Here is a 22,974-nt window from a genome sequence, read left to right on the forward strand (position 1 = left end):
CTCTAGCTTCTGTCTCTATGTGTTCTCTTTTCTCTTTCAACATCTTTTCTATCTTTCTTCCACGATTTCCTTCACTCCATTCTCTTTCTCTCCATCACAGTCAGAGGCAGAAGTTGTCTCCTTGGATGGATACCCGAGGTAGGTAGGGGAAGGAAGACTCTTAATCCCCAGATTTAACCAACTGTTTTACTCTATCCTGAGCCAGGCTTGAGATAATGCCCGGCTCCCCTGGCCTCCACACTCTTCCAGGCTAACCATGACACAAGTTGGAGAAGCCACCCAGGTCTAGAGCGGCTTGGATCTGTCTGCGCCCCCACCACCACTCCCCACTGTTCTTGGAGGGAGGTGGCCCTGCTAGCTCCTGGGTGGCTCTAGGGGTGTCAGGGAAACATTACAGAGGCCCTCACTTGTCCCTGATCCCCATCCCCCCACCCCCTCCGCCCCACTTGTGAACACCCTGCAGCTGCACTTTACTGGAGGTCTGTCTGCCTGTCCCCTGTTGAGCCCCTTCCTCCCACTTCAGGATTCCCCTCAGTTGGGCTCTCAGTTAGAGTCTGGGAGGCCTCTCCCTTGGACCAGCCCAAAGCATGATAATGTCTCCTGGGCCAAGATCGGATCCCTTGGAGTGGAGAGTGGATGAGCAGAAATCCTCCTGCTCCCCAACAATTCTCTTCCTGGCCGATCCTGGAACTGCAATAAGGAGAGAGATGGGGGTTGGGGTGAATCTGATGAAGTTGCCGGGGCTGGGCCAGGCTGGGCTGGGCTGACCCCTCCCCAGAGAGGGGCGGGACCCCAGGAGGAGCAAGGGCTCAGGGCTGCTGGAGAGGAGCAGACACTGGAGAGGCGCTATGGCGGGAACCAGCCTCGGAGCCCGCTTCTATCGGCAGATCAAGAGACATCCCGGGGTAAGTTTGGTCCCAGGAGCCATGATTCTACCTTCTAACTCTCTAGCTGCCCTGGCAGCCCCGAAATCTACCCGTACCCTGCCTATTGCTAAGTTTCCCCAAAGCTCCTAGTATTTTTCTGCAGTGCCCTCAATCCAATCCCTGCAATATGTCCCCGGGTCCCTTGAAGTCACCTCAAACAGGTTAGCTACAGGTTGAGGGAGACTATGGCAGGAAATGTGGTGGGAGGCTGTAGGTCCTCTCTTCCCAAAGGGAGAGAGCGCCAGACCTGGGATGGGGTGGCGTGGGGGTTGGCCGAGCAGAAAAGCTTGTAAAAGGAGATTGGGAGGGGGCTGTTCCTGAAAAAAAGTTCTTTCTGTCTTCCCGCAGCTCATCCCGATGATCGGCTTCATTGGCCTGGGCATGGGCAGCGCTGCGCTCTACTTGCTGCGACTCGCCTTGCGCAGCCCCGACGTCTGGTAAAGGCCGGGCTTGGGACGCAGGAAAGGGTCCTGGGTGGGGCAAGATGGGACAGGAATGCACAGGACTCTCAGGAATGATGTGAATGATGGTCCTCGAGGGGACTCCTAGGCAGGCTACATCTCGGGACTGGAGCCTACTCCTGACCTGGGAGGCCCCCCGCCTCCCCTCGGGCCCACCCTCAGTAGCTAGAGATTCTGCCGGCTTTGGGCTGCGGAACTAGCACCGCTCCCGGCCGCGTTACCATGACGACGCCGCTCTGCCGGGCGCCGGCGGCCTTTGGGTACCTCTATCTCGCTGCCCAAGCGCTGGGGGTGTGGCCGGGTGAGCTGCTGGGGTCGCCTTTGCAACCAGGGGAGCGCGGAGACTCCAAGCCGCGCCAGAGGCGGCGGGAATGGAGGGTCTGCCATTAGGCAGGAGCACCCATGGCGTTGTCTGAATTCAAGTCACATCACTGCAACCCCAGTACCTAGGGATTTCGGGATTTCTGCCTGATTCCCACCGCCCAGCTCTGCGGGGCTAGCCTAGGGTGGCACCGAACCGGCGGGAGTCCTTGGGCCAGGTTGTCAAGTCTATCACCTGGCCCCACGCTGACAATGGTGACAGCCTTCTTGCTTCACTTGTCAGCACCTGCTAATGTGCCCCCTCCCCTCTCAGTCTCTGGGAAATGCACACACCCCCATCTCCCGGGAGGATGGAGGGTGCTGGGGTGGGGGGACAGACCTTATGGGTCCCCTTAGGCTCCAGAGTCCTAGCTCCCAGAGAGGAAACCCTAACCAGCACCACCCCCACCCCCACCTCCGTCTCCACAGCTGGGACCGAAAGAACAACCCGGAGCCCTGGAACCGCCTCAGCCCCAATGACCAATACAAGGTACCTCCCAGTGGCCTTCGGGTTGCACCGCCATTCGCTCATCTCTTGATCCCAGCTGGGCACCTCCCACCCCAGCAAAGGGACGAGTGGGGCACTCAGTGCAATCCCCCTTTCTCTCCATAGTTCCTTGCAGTTTCCACTGACTACAAGAAACTGAAGAAAGACAGGCCAGACTTCTAAGCCTGGCTGCAGTGCCAGTCGACGTGAACCACCAGCAGCCAGCCTACTCATTTCTTCCACTCTCCACCCTCAACCCCAAGGCGCCACACTAGCCACCCTGTCCAGTTTCTGCTTACACAGCCGGGTTCCCACGAGGAGGGGAGGCAGCCCCACCCCCCTTCCCTTGCTCCCAGCAGCGGAAGCGCCTCTGACCCTCAGCTTCAGTCCCACGAGGGGGAGGAGCAGTTAAAGGGCAGGCAGTAGCCTAACCCAAAGGCTCATGCCAGCCCCTCTGCCCCGTTACCCTGGCTTCGGAGGGCGGGGTGCATGCTACATGTTGAGCGTGGCCTACGTGAGAGACAAGACCAAGCAGGGGCCTGAGTGCCAAATGACGTGGCGGGCCCCACGTTAGCCCAGGCTACAGGCTTCCTGGCGCCAGCCTGGGGGCGGTGCTACTCTGGCTCCCTGGGCTCGACCAGGCTCGTTGCTGACAGTACAGCCAGCTTGAGGCACCCACACTCAGGAAGGTGTGGCTTGTTCCTCCAGTGCCTGCGCTGCTTCCGCTTCCCTCCCGCTTCCGGTACCACTGGGCACCCCCTCCCGCCTCACACCTGGGCCTCCCCAACCCCTCCCCTACTTCCCTCGGTCCCCAGGGATCAAACAGAAGCAGCCGTGGGCAAAATACAATTTCATTTAACAAATTGAATTTGTTGCGCCTGCTAATCACGTCTGGTGTCGCCTCTGATCAGAGGGAGAGGAGGAGGCAGCCTTGGGGGTCCTTGTGGTGGTGGTGGGAAGGAAATGAAGAATATGCTGAGGGAGAGGAATCACCACTTGGCCCAGGGGGCCCCCGGGGGGCCCCTGCCCCAGTAACAGAAGCTCAGGGCAGGTTAGTATTTTATTAGATAGAAACAGAAAGGAGGGTGCCTACCCACCCCTTCCTCTGGCTCAGGAGAGGAACTCCCGCCTCCCCAAGAAAGGGCAGGGGTCTATAATACTGAGATAATGGGAGAGGTTAGGGAAGAAAGCTCCAAGCCTCCTCCTTCTTAGTCTTATCCTGAGAAGTGGAACTACACATGGCTCTTGCCCTAAGTGGGGGGCCCTTCCCTCCGCCAGCAGAAAGCTGAAAGAGGAGCAGTTACCACCCCTCCCCAGCTTGTCCAGGAAGGCCAAGAGGGAGACATGTCAGTCGGCGGGCTTCGTTTCTTAGGTGCCTTCAGTGATCATCAAAACCAGGCATGGGGAAGGCCCTGGCGAACTGCTCCACCCGTTGCCTAAGGTCGGCCAGCTGATGACTTGTTTCTGGGTCTTTGAGCAGGAAAGATTTGAAATCCTGGAGTTTGGCTAGACACGGGTGACGAAAAAAAGTGGTCAGAGCTTAGGAGAAGGCAGTGAGATCAGCTGGAGGAGGGGGGAGACAGTCAGTATGAACTGGCTGGGGGGCGGGGGAGGTCTTGTCCACTCACTGGTCTTGCTCTTCACTTCCAAGCCAATGTTGACACCTTCATCTATAAAGCCTACAACTTTCCGGAAGTCATCTTCAAGGAACCCTCGAGAAGTCAGGGCTGGGGCCCCTGTGAGAGGGGCAGAAGAGGATTAGCACAGCCCCAGTCCACCTGGCAGTCAGCCCCGCCCCTACCAGAAAGCAGGTCTCACCCAGCCTCAGGCCCCCAGGGGTGATGGCACTTCGATCTCCAGGACAGGTGTTCTTGTTGGCCGTGATGGATACAAGTTCCAACACCCGTTCTGCTCGAGCTCCGTCCAGGCCCTTTGGCCGAAGGTCTACCAGCACTAGGTGGTTGTCAGTGCCACCTGAGGCGGGGAGAGTGAGCAGGGAGTGGTGGTAAGTCCTGGGCCTCTGAGGCTACGGGGGCTTGCACCTCCCCCACCCCACCTCCCAGCTCACCAGACACCAGGGAGTAGCCTCGCTCCAGCAGGGCATTAGCCATGGCCTGAGAGTTCTTTAGAATCTGCAGGGAGTACTCCCGGAACATGGGGGTGCAGGCCTGGAGAAGAGGCAGCAGCACTGTTGCCTTAAGCCCAGCTCCTCCTGCCCCACCACCCCCAGCATACTTGGGACCCCATCCCCACGCCCTCCCAGCCTGACACCTCCCTTCCATCAGCTCCAATTTCAGCTAGCAAGGTGCAGGGTCTGAGCCTCCAAGCCCTGCCCCCTCCCATCCCACAAGAGTAGGCTCCCCAACCTGCTTTAGGGCCACAGCCACTGCAGCAATGGCATGGTTGTGGGGGCCCCCCTGCAGGGATGGGAACACAGCAAAGTTGATTCGGTCCTCAAATGTGTAAGGGATCTCTCGGCCAGTTTTGGGGTCCACAGCCTGCACCCCCTTCCGGTAGAAGATGAGTCCTGACCTGTGTGGGAGGTAGGCGGTCAGAATCTAAGCTGACAAGACAGAGCATAGGGGTGGGGAGAGCAGAGGAGACTGGCTGGCCTGGCCCCCACCGGCTCTCAGAGTCCAGCCCAGTAGTGTTCAGTGTGGTGGACTCCAGGGCTTGAGGAGAGCAGACCTCACCTCCACCCCCAAACTCCCTGCCGGGGAACTGCCACCAGGGGCAAGAAAAGGAGAAGTATCCTAGACAGGGCTTCTGGTGGGAACAAACTCACATCCAACCCCAACCATGCCCTGGGGTGGGGCATGAAGACAGGGAGAGGCAAGGAAAGCCCTCAGGGAAGCCTGACCTGGCCCCTCGAAGGGTCTTGTGAGTGGTCGTGGTGACAATATCCGCGTGCTTGAAGGGTGAGGGGATCACCTTGGCAGCCACCAGGCCACTGATGTGGGCCATGTCTGCCAAGAGGTGTGCCTTGACCTCGTCACACACCTAGGTGGGTACAGAGGAGGACAGAGATAGGCCTCAGCCTGGGGAGGGCCCAGATAGGCCTGCCCAAGGCTTGCCCCTCCTCCCAAGTCTCCTCACGACCCCTTGGGGAGGGGCAGAGATTCCAGCCCACCACTAACTTCTCTCATGCGGGCGTAGTCAATGAGACGAGCATAGGCACTGGTACCAGCTATGATGAGTCGTGGTTTGAAGAGCCGAGCAGTGAGTGCCAGCTGGTCATAGTCAATGAGGCCGGTTTGGGGCTAGACAGACAGACAAAAAGCTAAAGTTCTAAGAGAAAGCAGAGCAGCTCCTCAGAGCTCCCTCCTCACACCCCAGAGCACTCACGTTCAGCTTATAAGGCATAGACTCGAAGAAGATAGATGTAGCTGAGATCCGCTTGACATCAGACATGTAGCCGTGGGTGAGACTGGGAGGAGAGGAGAGGAAGGAGGCAGGTTCAGAGTACAGGAACTCTCCAACTCAGCCACTGGCTTCCTGCCCCGCTCCAAAGGCCGGGGTCTCTGGAACACTGCTCCTAGCAAGTTGTACCCCTGTGGCTCTGAGCAACACTTATGGGGTCTTATCTTCCTCAACCACTCCTGGACTGGGAGAGCCCTGTTCCATCTGCATGGAACACAGTAGCTGTTCAATAAATTACTCTTCTCTCATGCCCATACTGCCTACAAGCCCACCCGCCACCCCACCCACACTCACTGGCCCCCATCGGGCAAGTCCAGCCCCATGATTCGGTCGTGAGGCTGCAGAAGGGCTGTGTAGGCAGCCAGATTGGCTGGGGATCCGGAGTAGGGTTGGACATTGACTCCCCACTGAGCAGGATCCAGGTCAAAGGCCTCCAAGGCCCGGCGCTGACACAGCAGCTCTATCTCATCCACTACCTCTGCTCCTCCGTAGTATCTGCAAAGGGAGGGGCGCAGATCAGGGCACAGAGAAAGGGTGCCCCCATCCCCTGGACCAGCAGCAAAGGACGGGGAAGACCATCCTCTAGACACACTGGCAGGGCGCAGGCGGGTCTCCCCCACCAGGAGCACGGTCCCTGAGGCTGTCCTCCAGCCTCATGGTGCCTAGCCCTCACCTCTTGCCAGGATAACCCTCCGAGTACTTGTTGTTCAGACAGGACCCCAGGGCCTCCAGCGCAGCTCGGCTGCAGAAGTTCTGAGGTGGGGGAGGGGCAGTGTCAGAAGGTACCGAGCCCCCTTCCCTGGACCCCATAGCCCCCTCTGGCCAGAGCCCCAGGCTGCAGGGAGGAGCCGGGTTCTATAGAAAGCTCTGTTCATTGAGGATTCCTTGCCAGGTCAGGGACAGGGCCAGAGCATCCTCCTCAGAAACCCAGCTGCTAGGACTTCCCTGGTGGTCCAGGGGCTAGGACTCTGGGCTCTCAATGCAGGGGCCAAGGTTCAATCCCTGGTTGAGGAACTGGATCTCAGTGCCACAGGGAAGATCCTGCATGCTGCAACTAAGACCAGGCACAGCCAAATACATAAATATTAAAAAAAGAAACCCATCTGCTGTGATAGGTGTCTCCAGCAAGGCCTCCTGTCCACGTGAGCCTGTGCTTCCAGGCTTCTGTTTCCTCCTCGGATGGAAGAGGGACCAGACTGAACTACAGAAGCTCCAAGAGACTCTGGGGGGCTTCCTAATGCCCCTGCCCATACATAACCCAGACTGGCCCTGCCTTTGCTTCAGAGATCAGCAGAAGATTCGGAGATGAGGCCCAGCAGGAAGGCCCTGAGTTTGAAAGGGAGATCTGGAGAAATAGCAGGAAGATGATCTGTTACTTCCAGCTGTGGCCTAAGCCCTGGCCCCTCTCCCCAGGCCCACCTCTGAAGCAATGAGCTCCAGGCCGCGACACTGCCTGTCCTTCTCTCTCCGCAGCAGCTCCCACATCTCAGGGTCACTGTCTGATAGACTCTCCTGGCCTGACCAGCCCTTGCTTGCTTCTCCAGTCTGAGTCTGGGCCGCCTCACTGTGCTGGCACCGTACGGCCATCCCAACCAGCTGACCACATCTCCGCAGAGGCTAGGGAAAGAAAAGCTCGGGTCAAAGAAAAAGTGTCCAGGCGAGAAAGAGTTAACAGTGCTTAGTTATGCTTATCAGATCCTCAGGCGCCATACCCAGCAGTCAGTTGTACAGTCAGTCCATTCAGTTCTCCTTTACCCCACTTCCACCTTCAAAAACCAGGTCTAAAGCCAAGGTTGAGATAAACATCCAGCGGGTGGTTCTGATTTGATCCTTTCAGCTAACCTCGGAATCTCCCTCCACCTCTGCCCTTAAAACACTCTGCGAAGCCTCAGGGCAGTTTCTCCTCTAGAAGCCTGTGTCTCTGGAACGCCGCCGGGCAGTCCCACAGAAACACATGTTTTCCTGCAGAGCCTTAACAAAGTGATACTCTAGTCGGGGGTGGGGGGTGAGGGTGGGGGGCCGTGGTGGCGACCAAGCTGGCAAAGATTAGGGCAAAAAGCTGTAGAGGTGGTTACCAGAGCAATGGAGGTGGGAACACAGACCTTTAGCAGCCTCTGGGGAAGAGGGCCAAAAACCTGCATCTTGTCCTTTGTGCTCCCCACTCTTTCCACCTCCTTCCAGCCCAGAGCCGCTGGACCCCTGATGCAAGCATGGGTGACCAGTTGCATCATTTGCATGGCTCAGATCTGGCAAGAAAGACTCAGCTCGAGGGTCCAGGCCAAGAACCGTGCTGGCTCGCCAGCACAGGGTCCACGGGGCATTCAGTATGGTTCTCTTCCCTAACGCCACGTCAAACGGGCAGTCACAAGGCCCTGGGGCATCTGGTTCCCGGAATGAGAAGGGGCCCTAATCACCCTGCGTGCAGCGGGGGTCTCAGGGATCCCCTAGTTGCACATCCGCACTCCCCTCCGCTCTCCCTTCCCCGAGGACCCTGACCACGTGCGTTTAAAAGCCCAGAGAAGCCCAAGTTTGTGAATCGTTAGAATAGGACTAACTGGGATAGGTTGAGAACTTACTTTCTATGGGTCACCTACTCTCTGGAGCCCCATCCTTACCCGAGTCGCCCAAATAAAAGAGAAGGACAACATCGCAACAAGAGATTCAAAGTCCACGAGATCCGGGTACCAACTCCGGCGCGGGAAAGCAAGGGGTAGAAAGGCGACCGATCGGAGGGCGCAGGCGCGATAGAGCTACCGGGAGGCCACGGAATTAGGGCGGGACCTACGCATGCGTAAGGTGGGCCCTTTAGGGTCTGTTGGGAATTGTAGTTTTTTCTCTCTTCAGTTTCGTTTTCCAACTGGAGAAGCTCTTGCCTGAAAGATGAGAGATCCACTGCCGCCCTGTCTCCTCATTGTCCTGAAGCTCTTCAGCGTTTGTTTTGTTGTTTGTTTTCGTCTGTTCAGACAATAGCAATTTATTGGGTATCTACTGAGTGAATGTGTTGTGCTTAGTTGCTCAGTAGTATCGGACTCTGTGACACGTTGAACTGCAGCCCACCAGGCTCCTCTGTTCATGGGGATTCTCCAGGCAAGCATACTGGAATGGGTTGCCATGCCCTCCTCCAGGGGATCTTCCCAACCCCGGGATCGAACCCAGGTCTCCCACATTGCAGGTGGATTCTTTACCGTCTGAGCCACCAGGGAATCCCAAGAACAGGGTAGCCTATCCCTTCTCCAGGGGATCTTCCCGACCCAGGATTCGAACTGGGGTCTCCTGCATTGCAGGCAGATTGTTTACCAGCTGAGCTACCAGGGAAACCAGTATTATTAGGCTCACTGGGAAATACAAAGACTCCTGTACAAGCTGTAAAACATCCTGGATTGGAAGGGTGAGAGACCAGAGTTCAAGTTCCCACTCTAACGAATTAGCTGATTTGAGCCTCAGTTTCCCCACTTGCAAATCAATAATAAAATAACATGTGGTGGGATTTAATGAGACTGTATGTAAACATGCTGTTGATGGATCACCCCCTCACCTCATCCTCACAAACCTGCCTCCTCTATGGCCATCTCCTCCTTCTCTGGGACATGTGGGAGCTGACTGAGGTGCCCCCTCCTCACTGCACCTGTTGAATTTTGTTACCAATTCAGTCTGGATGCTCCAGCAATCAGTGAGCTCTCTTTGTACCCTGGGGCTATAGATTCTTGGAGCTGGAAGGGATTTCCTTATAGCCTGACTTCATCTGGACTTGTCCTTTAGGGGAGGGACTCACTGATCCCTCGAGGAGTAGGTTCTCAAACCTGGGTTATCAGAATTGGCTGTGTGATATAAATATATGAGTGTTGAGAGTTTCCTCAGAGGTTCTAAATCTTAAAGAGTGGATCTTAAAGAGTGGGCATTTGCCCACTCACACTGACATACAACAAAACCTCTCCTTAGTGATTCTATAAGCAGTGATTTTGAGAACCACTGCCTTACATAGCAATATTACACATTCATTCAATCATTCATTCATTCAGCAAACACATTAACTCCTTCACCATGCTAGGCATGCCTTAGCCCTAGAGATATCAGAATAGATCACTGACTACCAGGACATCAAGAGGTGAACAAGTGCAATTACCAGCAGGGGCATCTCATTCTGCTCCCAGGTGTCCAGACATCCTAAGAACAAGGAAAGGAGAAGGAGAGGATGGTGGTGGAGGCAATTTGTGAGTCAGAGGGGGAAGACAATCCATCACAAAGCATGTTCCCTTGCAAAGTCTCTTTCAGTGTCCAGAACTATTTTATTATTGCATCACAAGTGAGGAAACTGAGGCCCAGATGAGCTAATTTGCTAATTCCAATTATTCCCACTTGGTTCTCATTTCAGACCTTAGAAGTCCCCCCTTAGCTCTAATCTCCTTCCCTCCCAACTCTAGCCTCAGGTGCTTTCAGCTTTTTCCAATAATAGGCTTGGTGTTGGGAGTCAGCCCTGTTCCTGTCCCTCTTACAATCTCTGACCCAGAACCACTTCCAACCTCCCTCTTCCTTTCAGTTCGTTCATCCATCCATCCACCCACCCACCATCCATCCATCACGCATTTATTTTCCCCTTACTGACTTTCCACTCCTCGAGTGAGAGTCAAGGTGTCTGGGTGAGACTCACCTCTGACTCAGTTTCCCGGTACAGCCAGCGGGCAATCCTCCGGAGAACACTGCTGCCTCCCAGTTTTACCTTGACCCAGGACTCAAAGCAAAGGAAGGCTACAGAGAAGGTGTCGTTCTGTGCCTCAGCTTGTCTGTACCTCCTCCCTAGCCTCGTCGTCAGGGGTCCCCCGAGGGGAAGGGGGCTGCTGAGCTTGAGAACTGCTAATGAAGCCGCAGCCAATTAACGCCCGGGCCAGGGTTGGGGGCGGATAAAATTAGCAGCTGCGTCTGCAGGGGTGGGAGGGTGGACAGCTGGCTGAAGGGGCCCTTGTTTGCGTTTGCAGACGGCTAGTGGGAGCGGCGCTGCCCAGTTCTCCAAACTCGCAGTCGTCCCTTCCCCCACCCTCTCGTCTCAGGCCTCTCTCCCTCCCTCCTCCAACCGTCTGCAAACTCAGCGCCCACGAAATTAGGAAGGAAAAGGAAGATCGATGACTCCAGATGCCGCAAACTCTGTTTCCCCTCCCCCTCCACCTGCCGCCTCCCGCCAGCCCGCGGAGCTTAGCAGGTTGTCAGCGCTCCGCCTACGCGGTCCCTCCATCTCCATCCCATTCAGGGCCTTATACCTCCTCCCCCAGAGAGCCCGCTGGTGGTCCCCTCTCAGGTCTAATCCCCGTCCCATTTTCGGCAGCTTCACTCCGCCCACCTCTGGGAGGAAAATTCCCACCTCCTGCAGGGCTCAACCCCAGGGGTCGTCCTCCTCGTCTGAATCTGGTCTCGTCTGGGATGTCCTCCAAGGTGACAGCTCCGTCAATATTTGCCTCAGTTTCCCCATGAGCCGCCGAGGGAGGAGGCCCTGGCCCGGTCTCTGCCAGACAGAAACGCACACCACCACCCCCTTGCCTAAAGGTCTCACACAGACGCGTATTGGATTTCACTTTATTTTGTTCCCTTTCCCGTCTGTTTTGGCGTAGGAAAAAAAAAAAAAAATCACCGAGAGGAAGCAGCCAGAAGGTGGAGCAAGGCTGGCAGGGACTGGAGGGAGGCGGGCAGAGTGCAGACGAGTGGATCGCCTAAGCACGGGAGTTTTGCTTCCCCTACCCTAATTATTGGGGTTCGGGGGAAATGGGGACAGGCATACGACAGGCAGAGGGATTGGGAATAGGCCAAGGTGTATAGGCCTTTATGGTCTTTACGTGGGTATAGGGTGGAAGACAAGCGCCTGGGAGTAAGAAAGGGGTGGGATGAGGGTGCCAGGCAAGGCGTTATTAAAGCTGCGGGCAAAGGGAGTATCCATCCCAGCGCCAGGGGCAGGAGTGAAGAGGACTCAATGGGGACGCAGGGGACGCGGGGACCGCCTCCAAGCCCCGCCGATTCTAGGGCTGCCTTCTGGGCCCTCCACTTGAGGCTGTAGCCCTTGGGGGGCTACCCCTAGCCTCGTGGGCACTCCCCATAAGGAAAAGGGGATCCACACCGGCTGAGTCTCGGAAGGGCTGCTCCTCTCCACCCCCAGAGTGGAAGGGGGGGACGCGGCCACAGGAGCTGCTGGGTAGGGGCAGGGGTTCCACTTAAGGGAGTCCGGGATTTCGCGGGAAGCTCAGGGGCCGGGGCGAGGGCGGGGTGGGCTATCCAAAGTAGGGGTGCTCGCTCTGGAAGTTATAGTCTGGGCACACCTTCTGCACCAGTTTGTAGTCAAAGCTGAGGAAGGAGACGAAAATGCAGATGACTTTGAAGGGCTTGGCACACAGCCAGGCGGCCTGGCTCTGCGTGTGCTCGGTGAAGCACACCTGCGACGGGTCGTACAGGCACGGGCGGTGCTTGCGCGCGCGGTTCGTCTTCTCGTACTCCACGTGGCAATTGAAAGCGCGTGACTCTTTGGCCCCAGGCACTCCCAGCGCGCCCCCGAGCGGACCCGCCAGCGCACCGCCGAGCGTGCCCCCGAGCCCCGGCCCCGCCGCCGCTATCCCCAGCGGGGCCCCCAGCCCAGGGAGCACCCCCTCCAGGGCCAGCGTAGACTGCAGCGGGTGGGGGGCGGGCCCCGGCAGCCAGACGCCCCCAAACTCTACACGCTTGGAGGGCGGCACGATACTGACGCTGAGGTTGCCCAGGCTGGACGAGTTGTGGCGGAAGTAGACGCTGAAGGTACCGTTCACATGGTCCACGATCTTCCCCGTCACCAGCAGCGAGAACTTGAGAGTGTGCACCCGGAAGTAAAAGTCCCCCCAGCCAAAGATCTTTTTGGCGCGGGCCGCTTTGATGGACGGCTTTCTCTTCGTGCGCTGCGCTGGCGCTCCCGCCGCCCCAGCCCGGGCCAGTGTCCCTGTGTGATTAGCCGGCCAGGCCCAGCTCCAGGCACGCGCGGTGCCCAGGCCGTCGGAGGACTTTGGCGCTGCCGCTGCCGGGAGATGATGGCCAGGGGCGCCACCTCCGGCCGTGGCGGGGCGCAGCTCCAGGTACTGCGGCCTCCTGGACTCCGGTATCTGGGCACTGACGGCCTGGGGACCAAGAAGGAGGAAAAGAGAAACGCTGGAGTTGTCTGGGGCCACCCGCCAGGGCCACGCCGGTCCCTGTCCGCAGCCGCTGGGAGAACAAATGGAATTAGGCTGCCACAGCAGTGGTTCAAGGAGTGCCCGTTGGAATGGGCCTGCGGCTCTTTCAAGGTGTGTGGTCTCTGCCTCAGTTTCTACATCTGTGAAATGACACTAGAATCCTAGTCTTCTCACAGAACTCTGACGAGGGCTGAGGAAACTAAAAGAGCCAAAGCAGTGTGGGTTTGAAAGGGACTGGAGCTATGAACTGGCTTGATTGGGAGTAATGCGCCATGGAGAAGCTGGACTCAGGCAAGGGAGGCCATGACCACTGTCAGTGCCCAGCATCAGGAAAGAGTGAGACCTCCCAGCACACCTTTGCCAAGACTGGAGCCCCCACCCAGGCCTCAGCCTCTACTTCCTTGAGGGGTGGAGCATGGGAGACCAACGGAGCTGAGGAGAACAGTGGAGAGTCTGCATGCAGCTGAGGCTTGGGGACTACTAGTGGGCACCTCTCTCTACCTCCAGCACTCCTGCTCTTGGGGAGGCCGCCTGGTGGTCCTCCCCTGGGTTAGGAGGGGTACCGAGGAGGACTGCCCTGCTTGCCCCGACCCGTCTCTGTGTCTCAGGTGGCAGCCGATCTGGGAGACAGCGGGGGGAGTACAAGATAGATCGAGAGGCGGAGCGGCAGGGCCAGGCCCGGGCCATCAATTATCCGGGGCGGGGTGGGGGGGTGGCCCCGAGTGAAGGAGACGTGAGAGAGTGGACAGGAAGAAATATGGAGATGCTGCTCCAGCGAGGGGAGTGGAAAGGAGAGGAGCTGTGCGTGTCAGAGTGTGTCAGTCAGACCGTGCTAGCTGTGGCCATTCAGTGTGGCCCTTACTGCCTGTGGGTTTGTTTGGGGGGGGCGGAGTACCGTGCGTGAGTCTGGGGTGATTGTATTTCTGTTATATTGTATGTATCTGTCTATCTGCCTGGAGTGATGACTGTGTGTGTGTGTGTGTGTGTGTGTGTGTGTGCATGCGCATGCTCAAGTCTCAACCTCTGGTGATGGGTGTGTATGTGTCTGCCTGGCGTGGCTGTGTGTGTATGTCTGTGCGTGTCTGTATGCCCTGTGTAGCAGTCCGGAGAGGCTGTGTTGTGTGTGTCTGCCTGCTTGTGGTGGTGAATACCTGTTGTACTAGTCCCTGGTGGCTCTGTATAGGTGTCTGGGTTGTATATGTGCCTAGGTTGGTTGTGTCTGTGCGTGTGGATCTGAGTGAGGCTGTTTCAGGGTGTGGTAGTTGCCTCTCTGTGACTGGTGTAGTCGTATGCCTGGGTTGGCTGTGTATCTGAGGGTGGCTGTGTGTGATTCACTGGGGGTGTCACTTTCCCTCTGTGATCTCCTCTGTCCATGTGTCAAGCTCTTTCTCAAGGCTGGGTCAGTGTATTCACAATGATATAACAAGTGTGGTCTCATTGTGTTCCCCTGGGGGGTGGTGCATACATGTCAGTTGTATATGAATGTTCCTGGGGGGTGGGGGGATCCCCACACTGGCCTACAGGATGAGCTTTGAGTAGGTGAAGAGGCCAGGCAGCATGGGTGTCCCCCTCTGTTTGCATACACCATGTGTCCACAGGGGACAGGAACAGCAGAGTCAAGCTGCTAGGCTAGAATCTCCACCGCCTGGTCCCATTCCCGCAGCTCTGCGATCCTGGGTTATTAATGCCGCCGCCACCCGCTCGTCATACATATTTATCGCCCCCCTCATTCCTCCTCCCGTCCATCTCTCCTCCCAGCTCAGGTGTGGGGGGCGGGGGCGGTAAGAGAGACTGACTCAGACTGACAAGCTTGAGCTGGCAGCTAACACCCAGAGGGTGGGCCTGAGACGGGATGGGGGGAAGGGGTCCTGGGCCGCAGAGGAGGGGACAAGCGCCTTCCAGCAGGAAGGACCAAGGCTCCAGGAGGTGAGCTTAGAGAGGGCAGGGCTTGAGCCCTGGAGAGGGCATTGGAGGTGGGAGTGTATCAAAGCTTCCAGGGGAAGTCCAAGAATGGTTGGGAGGAGTCATTTGAACTCTGACACCTAAACTCCTCACCCCCCTGGGCCCAACCACTAGCTCTTTCCAGGGGCATCCATGAGCCCCTACACCTGCTGTTATGACCCCAAATACCTCTGAGCTCCCCCCCAGCACCCCAAAAGCACTAGACATCTTGCACCCAGTCCAGGACCTGTCCACTGCTCCAGTGCAGCCACTCTTCCCAGGCAGGGGCTGGAGAGGGAAGGAGGTTTGGCTGGGTGGTGAGGGGCGCCAGTTGTCCCCCCACCCTGATCCCAGACAAATTGCTGTCTACGCTTCTCTGATCCTGGCAAATCCCTGGGCTTTGGGCACCTGCACCCCCCACCCGCCGCTGGAGACAGCCAAGATAAAAGGGAAGAGTTGGGGGGAGCGGCCGAAGCGACCTTCGGGGGAGAACTCAGTCAGGGAGGGGTGAGAGTCTGCGAGGAAACGAGCCGAGAAATGGGAACATGGAATAAAATAAAATAAAACCCTCCCTCTGGCTTCCTAGCTCTCACGCTCGCTCTCCCTCTCTCGCTCTCTCACTGTTTTTCCATCTCCCTCGCTCTCTCTTAGTCTCTTTTTGTCTCTCTCTCTAATTTTCTTCTGCGATTCTGCTTTTCTGTTTCTGTCTGTCTGTCTGACTGTGGTTCTCTCCCTCTACCCTTCAGGTGGTCTGTCTCTAGCTGTGGGTGGGGGTGGGAGGGAGGGGAAAACGAAGTGATAAGGGAGCCCCTGTTTGCCTAGAATCCACGGTGCTGTCCCTCCCCCTTGAGAGTGGGGGCAGGGTGTTGTCCGAGGAGGGGTCCTGGTCGTTTCGGAGCTGGTTTAATTAAGCTAATTGGGCGCAGTGACATTTGCGAAGGGGAGAGGCTAGCCCGGCTGTCGGCTTGAGGGGCGGAGGTGTGGTGGCAGGAGGGAGTCGGGGTGAGGGTGGGGGTGCGCTTCACCAGGCGCCTCTGGGCCCTAGCCGGGTGGGAGCTGAGCCAGGAGTGCTTTGCCCCCCAGGCAGCGAGCCCACGCACTGCAGGGGAGTTGAGGATGCCTTTTTCTGCTGAACAAACTCCACTTGGTGGGGGGGAGCGCTCTTTGGGTATGGGACTGCTGGGAATGGGGGGAGGATCAGGCTGTCGGCCCCCCATCCGCATTGCAGGGTGCACCTCCCCCAGGCCTCCAGACTGGTCGGTGGCTTTTCTCCTGCTGTGTGGGTCCGGCGGGCCGCTCAGGATTCTGACTGGGGGAGGGGACAGCACCCAGTAGTTGGGGAAAGAAGAGTGCTCCAGGCCTGGGTCGGGGAAGGAGACGGAAGTGCGTACTGAGGCCTTGCACCTAGAAAGAGGTGGGGGCACCCCGCAGCCAGGGTGGGTAAAATAGGCAGGGTCTGCCTGGGAACCAGAGATGGAGATGGGGGTGAAGACAGAGGTGGGGTGGACAGGACAGGCTGCGATGAGGACTGGGCCAGAGATGGAGGGGGACTGGGACTGAGGCCTGGGCAGGCACAGGTACATGGTGCAGAGATAAAGATGGAACAAGGGTAGGTATGGGAACAGGAAAGAAGAGGAGGTCAGAAATGGTGGACAGGTACTGGGCAGAGACTGGGATGCAGATGGGATAGGGGCCAAGGCAGTGAAGACGGGGGACAGAACAAGGTGGGAACTAGAATGCGGATGGGGGAGACAGGGATGGTGGATGAGGGATGGGCGCTGGGAGGAATGGGGACTGGGAGATGGGGGGTGGGACCAGATGGGGGTGGGAACAGAAACGGGGGGTGGGAAGTGGTCACTGGGCAGAAACAGGGTTGCTGAAGGATGCAGAGACCCAGGAGGTGGGGATGGGGAATATGAATGGGGGCTGGAATGGAAAATGGGAGACAAGGAAGGAGATAAGAGACAGGGATGGGGAGATGGGCTGAGGACAAGTATGGGAGTCAAGCCAGAGAAAAAGGCAGAAGACCGGCAGTATCAGGCCACAGAGGGGTCTCGGCAGGTGAAGATACCTTCTTCCAGACCCTACTATAGCTATAGCGTGAGGGGGCGGGGATGGCTGCTGGGGCGGGCTCTGCCCTTGGGCCGGGCACCCCCTCCCCCTCAGCCCCGCCTGCCCGCCTGCTCCTGGCCTGCAGCGCAAGGCTCACCGTTATCTGAATTTTGATTTTATTTTATTTTATTTTATTTCCCTGCTTCCTAGAGCCGGCGCAGTCCCCCCGGGAACGACCGCCCCCCCGCCCCCCGCCCCGCGCCTCACTTTATTATTGCAATAAATGTGCCTATAAAGGCGCGGGCTCCGGGGCGCGGTGGGGGGGGGTGGTGGGAGCCGCGGAGCTGGGATGTAATTTCCCGAAGCCGGAGCCGGAGGGGGAGTGGGCGGGGTGGAGGTGGAGGAGGGGTAGGCTAGGGAGAGGGGGAGACTCGCCAATTTCCAGCGCTCAAGGCAAGTGCTCCCCGCTCCCCATCCCTGGCCCGCAGCTCGTTGCCACCCCAAGCCCTGTGGACTCGCCACAGCGCCCAGCCAGCCGGGAGCCCTGGGACCCTTCCCCCACGACAGACCCTGCCCTTTCTCCGTGACCCTGTCCCCCGTCCCCGCCCACGAGGAGTTCTAGGGCTCGGTCCAAAGTTCCGCACCTCCTCCACAATGACTTCATCTCTGACCCCGATGATGCCCCCTCCACTCACCGGTCTCCCTCAACATTTATCCCGCCCCTCCCCAAGGACACTGTCTCTGAACCCAGTGACCCTTCTTTACCTTGTTTCTGTCCCCAAATTACCTCACCTCTTCCGCAGCCACCCAGTCCTGGACCCCCAGCTCCTCCCTCACCCCAAACCTAAGACAGTCTACCTTCTTCTTTCCTTTCGGTGCCCCTCCCATACTCGGGGGCTCTGACCCAAGGGAGCTATCAGCGCCCCCCCTGGCCTATGCTCCTGGCTCAGCTGCGGCCCCTGATCCCCGCGACAGCTCTGGGCCCTGGCCCAGGCTGCACGTGCCTAAGTGGCCCAGCCAGAGATTAGCTGGGGGGTTAGAGGGGGATATGGAGTCAGGAGCGGGTGGCTAGATGCAGGGCTGGGGCCAGCCAGTGCTGAGAGACTCAATTCAGCCTAATCCTTTCCTGAGGCAGGCTAGAGCTGGAAGGTCCCATAGGGCCCCGCCCCTGCCCTCCCCCAGCTAATTAGTAATTAGTGATTAGTGATTAGTGACTATTGATCGCCTGCTGCTTTTCCCAGTAGGCGGCTGCTTTGGCAAGGGGTGGGGAAGACAGAGACAGAGAGGGCGATAAGTCCGAGACCGTATTGGAAAGATCCTGTAGGAGGCCTGGGCCAGAGCCCCAGGAGCAGTGGAAGCCAGGAGTCACAGGCCCCATAGGAGATCAGGAGCCTGAAGCAAGGAGGGAGGAGGGAGAGGGCGCCTGAAGGAGGAGCCTGTGAGCAAGATGGGAGAAGGCAAGGTGCTTAACATGGGACAATTAGGGTTTCCCTGCAAACTATCCCCCACCAGCCTCTCAGTGTCAGCCCAGTGCCAGCCCAGTGCCAGCCCTAGCACTGAGACAGCCCTGAGTGCACGAACACACACACAAGCCACATTCGGATAGGATACATGAACACATCTTGAGGCTCACAATCCCATTATTGTTGTTTTTGAACCTAAGTCTTGTCAGACTCTTTGTGACCCCAAGGACTATAGCCTGCCAGGCTCCTCTGTCCATGCGATTTCCCAGGCAAGAGTACTAGAGTGGGTTGCCATTTCCTTCTCATCCCCACACTCAAATGCACTCAAAATGACAAGAACGCAGACACACGCAAGCCTCGGAGACTCACAGACAACACAGGCACCCCAACACACAGATATGCACCAGAGACACACCTTGATACTCCGAGGTGTGCATACACATGTGCACACACCATACAGCACACATGAGCACACACACAGAGGTAGTCAGACACACACTGTCCTACACACATCCCCCTTCATAGTTATACACATGCAAACACAGTCTGTATGTACATGCAAACACAGATTCTTACGTGCATACAAGCCGCACTAAATGGCAGACACCCTCTCCTCCATGGACTCCAGAGCAGCAGCTCTCACACACTCAGATCTCCATTGCTCACATCCTCATGCTCACTCTCCCTCAAGTCTTCACCAGATGTTTCATTCCCCTTCAGGGGGCAAAGGAAATTAAACCAGATCTGTCCACAGGGGAGTTTATTTGATGGGGAGATTGGAGAGGAGAGTGAGGAGGAACCAGAAAGGAGGGGCAGGGGAGGACCATCCAGCCCCACTACTTCTCCCCCAGGGGCCTTTACATCCCAGTGGGTTGTGGGGCAGAGACCCCCTCCCAGAGTGCTCTACGAGGGCAGAGCTAGGCAGCAGGTCCCCAAGAAGCTCCTGCCAGTGGAAGCAGTATTTGTGGAGGGGGTTCCTCCACCCACCTTCCAGCCCCTCAAGGTCACCAGGCTGGTTTGAATCAGGGAGCTCCGTCACCAGCTTCACTAAGGGCCCCCGCCCTGCTGGAGCTGCTGAAGGCGATCTGAATGAGCAGGTGGGAGGCTAAGTGTGTGTGTGTGGGGGTCTACACCCCTTCCAGACTCTGTAGGGTCTAAGGGCTGGGATGCAGGGAATAGGGCTTTGGGGAGCTACCTGTCTGCCCCCAGAGTGGGTAGATCACACTTAGAGTAGGAAACGGGAAAGTCAGAGGCAGCGGGGCTGGTGTAAGAAGATAGGTGTCCAGGGCCTAGGCCCCCATTGTGGGATGCACAGCGGGGCACAGATGGCTGTACTGTGAAGCAGGGACTCACGCTCACCCCTTCAGAGCCAACACCACACTCCACACCAGCATACACACACCCTGGACGCCAGCGCTGGACACGCAAGCCTGGCTGCCCGGGACACAGGCGCACACACGGGCGCACACGCTGACCCACACACTCCACACCAGCACACATGAGCACCCGGTCTATTCGAATTGAAGCCTCCAAGTCTGGAGGGACGCAGATCAAGTCTGGGCCCCTTTAGCCTGTCTTCGCCCTGGAGCTTCAGGGAAACAGGCCAGCCTCAGGGAGATGGAGAGAGGAGAGGACGGGAGGAGAGCCAGACAGCCCACACCCCCTACCCGCCGGGCGAGCGAGAGGGGTGTGTCTGTGAGGTTGTTCAGGGGAGACAGTATCTCCGCGGGAAATGCGATGGGAGATGGTAGCCAAGTTCGGCGGTATCTGTGTGGGTCCGTGTGTGCGCGCGTGTGTTCGGGCCGAGTCTGCTCAGAGCACAGTGCCCACCTGGCATTGTGACAAGAGCAGAGGAGAGAAATGAGAAGGCGGGGGTGGAGAGGTGGAAGGACAGACAGCGAGGAAGGCGAGTGAGGTTGGCGCGGAAAGACGGCAAGGCTGACACCCTGCTGGCTTGTCTGTCTGTCTCGCACTCCCGCTCCGTCTGGCACACTCGTGGGTCTGGCTTCGTCCCCTCCCCCGCCTCGCCTGGAGCGGGATCCGAGTTGGGCCTCCACCCGGGCACCCCCCCATCCCACCCCACCCCACCCGGGACCCTCAGCCAACTTGCGCTGGGAGAGCGCCTATCCTGAACCAGGAGTCTGTCTGTCCGCGTACCCCCCTTCTCCCACCCCGAGCCGGGCAAAGTTGGGACGCTCTGCGCTGTAGACGAGGCAGGCGCACGGAGCCCCTCGCACTCTGGAACCTTGGCGTCCGGGACCCCCGCGCTCGCGCTACCTCCCAGCTACCCTTACCTTCCTCAGGAGCCACGGGCCAAAGAGCAAGAGAAGCCATTCCAGGAGCAACCGCATCTTCCCGGGCGGCCGGGCGGGGCGGGTGCCGGGCCTGGGGACTAGGGGCCCCGGCGGGCGTGCCGCGGGGTGGCTGCCGGAGCGGCGGGAGCGGGCGGCGCGGCCCGCGGACTGAGCGGCGAGAGGCGCGGAGCGCGGCGCTGGGGGCGGGGCGCGGGCGGGGGAGAAAGTTGGGTCGGACTCGGGCGGGCGGGCGGGGGGGCGGGGCTCCGCGGCGCTCCAATCCCGGCCGCGCCCCGCGCGCCCCCTCCCGCCCGGCCGGGGGCACCGAAGGTGACTTTCACCCCGACACGCCCCAGACACGCCCCCGGCCCAGGTGCGGAGCCGAGCGGGCTGCGGGGCTCGGGGGCCGCGGACCCGAGAGGCTGGGTGGGTGCATCGCTGAGGAACAGGGCCGAGGGTGGGGCTCCCGGCTCCGGGACCTTGTTCCCGAGGCGGGGCACGGAGAGTGGGGAGCCTGGCGAGGCTCAACAGCCCAGCAAGACCGGGGTCCCTCGGAACTCCCGGCCTCTTCTGTGCTCCGGGCCCTGAAGGGTCCCCGGGCAGGAGCAGGGCAGGGGCCGAGGTGAGGGCGGGCGGGGCCCCGGGCGACTGCCGCCGCGCGGCGCTGACGGGGATGGATGGGCGCCCCGCGGCTCATTCGGCCCGGAGATGAGTATCATTGATCACGGACGGAAACCCCATCACGTCTGTCAATAGGGCTGACAAACGGCGCCCGCCGCCCCCACTCCCGCCTTCAAGGCCCCTCTGCGGTCTCAGGACCCCTCCGCTAGAAGCGCCGTTCACCTTTGCCCCTCGCCCCCTCTGCTGACCCCCCACGCGTCCCAGAGCGTCCCTGCGTGGGGGTTGGGCAGGAGCCGCACCAACGGCCCGGCTTCTTGGTGCGATCTTCATCCATCCCTTTCCGCCCAGGGTCCCTTCTTTCACCATCAGTCGCTCTAGATCCTTCTCCCCTTTCTCCTCTAGCCCTGTCCTTGTCTCTGTCCCCAGTCTGGTCCTGTCTCTGTCCCAATCCTCTTGGCTGTTTCTTCATCAGCTCCCTCCTCCCCCTAGTCTCTCTCTCTCTCCTGCCCAGGGAGTCTTCAGCTGTCAGCTGTTGCTATGCACTGAGGCTGTGGCTGAGGTTGTGGTATGACCGACACCTCGACAGCGACAGAGATAGGGACAAGCAAAGAGACAGACAGATGCATACCGGGAGATCCCAACACATGGCCTGAGGCATGCACGCAGGAGCCTCGCAGGGTCAGGCCACACAATAAAGGTGAACATACAGGCACAGTGAAACACATTCACACAGAGAACAGTGCACACATACACAGACAGGTGCAAGCCTAGTGGCACTGATCCACGTAGATGGACACAGTCGGTTTACACAGAGTGTGCATACACAGAGACCCGAGAGATAAATGCAACTTTCATCAAGAGACATGCATACCCAGCCAGGTACTCAGAGCCGACCCTACCTTCCTTGCCTTGGCAGAAAGGTGGACATTCACAGACAATGATGGACACACACAGGTGTATGCTGGCACTGGCAGTCCAAAAGACAAGCCGGGGCACACATAAACAGATAGACAGACACATGGATGTGACAAGACACAAAACAAGGATCGGGAATGCTGAGAAGATGAAGTGGACACAGACACTCCGGGAGAGACAGACAGGAGCCTGGACCAGGAACCTGGGTGTAGGTGGGGCAGACAGGGAGGCAGGGAGAGGCAGGAACAGCCAGGCCACGGGCCACAAGGCTCCATCCAGAACCTGAGCCCGAGTGCCAAACTCAGGGGCTGCCGAGGTGGTGGGGGCAGGGGGCACACTCAGGCCCAAGGTACCCAGGACAGAAGCCCCTCCTGTTTTTCTGGAGTCCTGACCCACCCCACCTCGCCTCCTTTTGCTAGTCTCAGGCCACAGCTTCCTCTACCCAGCTTCTTCACTCTCATACATACACACACACACACACACACACACACACACGCCACTCCCTGTCTCCATCTCTGTGTCTCTGTCTCTCATTCTGTCTGTATCAGCCTCTGGTTTTGCCCCTGTCTCTTCTCCATTTCTGTCTTAGGTCTCTCTGACATCCTTGCCAGGTGGGGAATTTTTGAGCACTGCCTTCAGGTAGACCCTCTCCTGGCCGTCCTGGTGGGCAGAGGAAGGATGCTGACTGGAGGGGTGTGTGTTCCAAGCCGCAGCTGGGGGCCCTTCTCGCTCTGCCCAGGATCTTGAGGCGACAGGCAGAGAATCAGTGGCTCCCCGGGGGCGCCAGATGCACGGCTGGCAGAGGGAGGGAGTGAGGGGGTGGGGCTGCTGGTGGTGGGGAGCAGACAGGCGCTGGGGG

General features: G+C 58.7%; 3 protein-coding genes across 6 annotated transcripts; 1 reads left to right on the forward strand and 2 right to left on the reverse strand.

The window, feature by feature from the left end:
• The first annotated feature begins 544 nt into the window (after positions 1-544).
• On the forward strand, positions 545-3,102 carry NDUFA4L2 (NDUFA4 mitochondrial complex associated like 2). The gene is made up of 4 exons (XM_019960977.2): positions 545-905; positions 1,275-1,363; positions 2,177-2,237; positions 2,361-3,102. The coding sequence occupies exons 1-4, from the start codon at positions 849-851 to the stop codon at positions 2,415-2,417; spliced, it is 264 nt and encodes an 87-aa protein (XP_019816536.1). The 5' UTR covers positions 545-848; the 3' UTR covers positions 2,418-3,102.
• A 179-nt stretch (positions 3,103-3,281) lies between these two features.
• SHMT2 (serine hydroxymethyltransferase 2) lies at positions 3,282-10,549 on the reverse strand. 4 transcript variants are annotated; one of them, XM_019960975.2, is made up of 12 exons: positions 10,303-10,549; positions 7,074-7,271; positions 6,328-6,407; positions 5,949-6,149; positions 5,580-5,661; positions 5,372-5,494; positions 5,095-5,234; positions 4,601-4,766; positions 4,303-4,402; positions 4,053-4,208; positions 3,863-3,970; positions 3,282-3,740 (listed from the first exon to the last, which is right to left on the reverse strand). In XM_019960975.2, the coding sequence occupies exons 2-12, from the start codon at positions 7,239-7,241 to the stop codon at positions 3,613-3,615; spliced, it is 1,452 nt and encodes a 483-aa protein (XP_019816534.1). In that variant the 5' UTR covers positions 7,242-7,271; positions 10,303-10,549; the 3' UTR covers positions 3,282-3,612. The 4 variants fall into 4 exon arrangements, with proteins under 4 accessions (XP_019816534.1, XP_019816531.1, XP_019816532.1 ...); XM_019960972.2 differs by lacking the exon at positions 10,303-10,549 and adding an exon at positions 8,270-8,428; XM_019960973.2 differs by lacking the exon at positions 10,303-10,549 and adding an exon at positions 8,231-8,383.
• Positions 10,550-11,203: 654 nt separating this feature from the next.
• On the reverse strand, positions 11,204-20,735 carry NXPH4 (neurexophilin 4). The gene is made up of 2 exons (XM_070789432.1): positions 20,580-20,735; positions 11,204-12,775 (listed from the first exon to the last, which is right to left on the reverse strand). Exons 1-2 carry the CDS (start codon positions 20,634-20,636, stop codon positions 11,906-11,908), a joined length of 927 nt encoding a protein of 308 aa, XP_070645533.1. The 5' UTR covers positions 20,637-20,735; the 3' UTR covers positions 11,204-11,905.
• Between the last annotated feature and the right edge of the window lie 2,239 nt (positions 20,736-22,974).

Source organism: Bos indicus, chromosome 5, assembly GCF_029378745.1.
Source record: "Bos indicus isolate NIAB-ARS_2022 breed Sahiwal x Tharparkar chromosome 5, NIAB-ARS_B.indTharparkar_mat_pri_1.0, whole genome shotgun sequence".
Lineage (NCBI taxonomy): Eukaryota > Metazoa > Chordata > Mammalia > Artiodactyla > Bovidae > Bos > Bos indicus.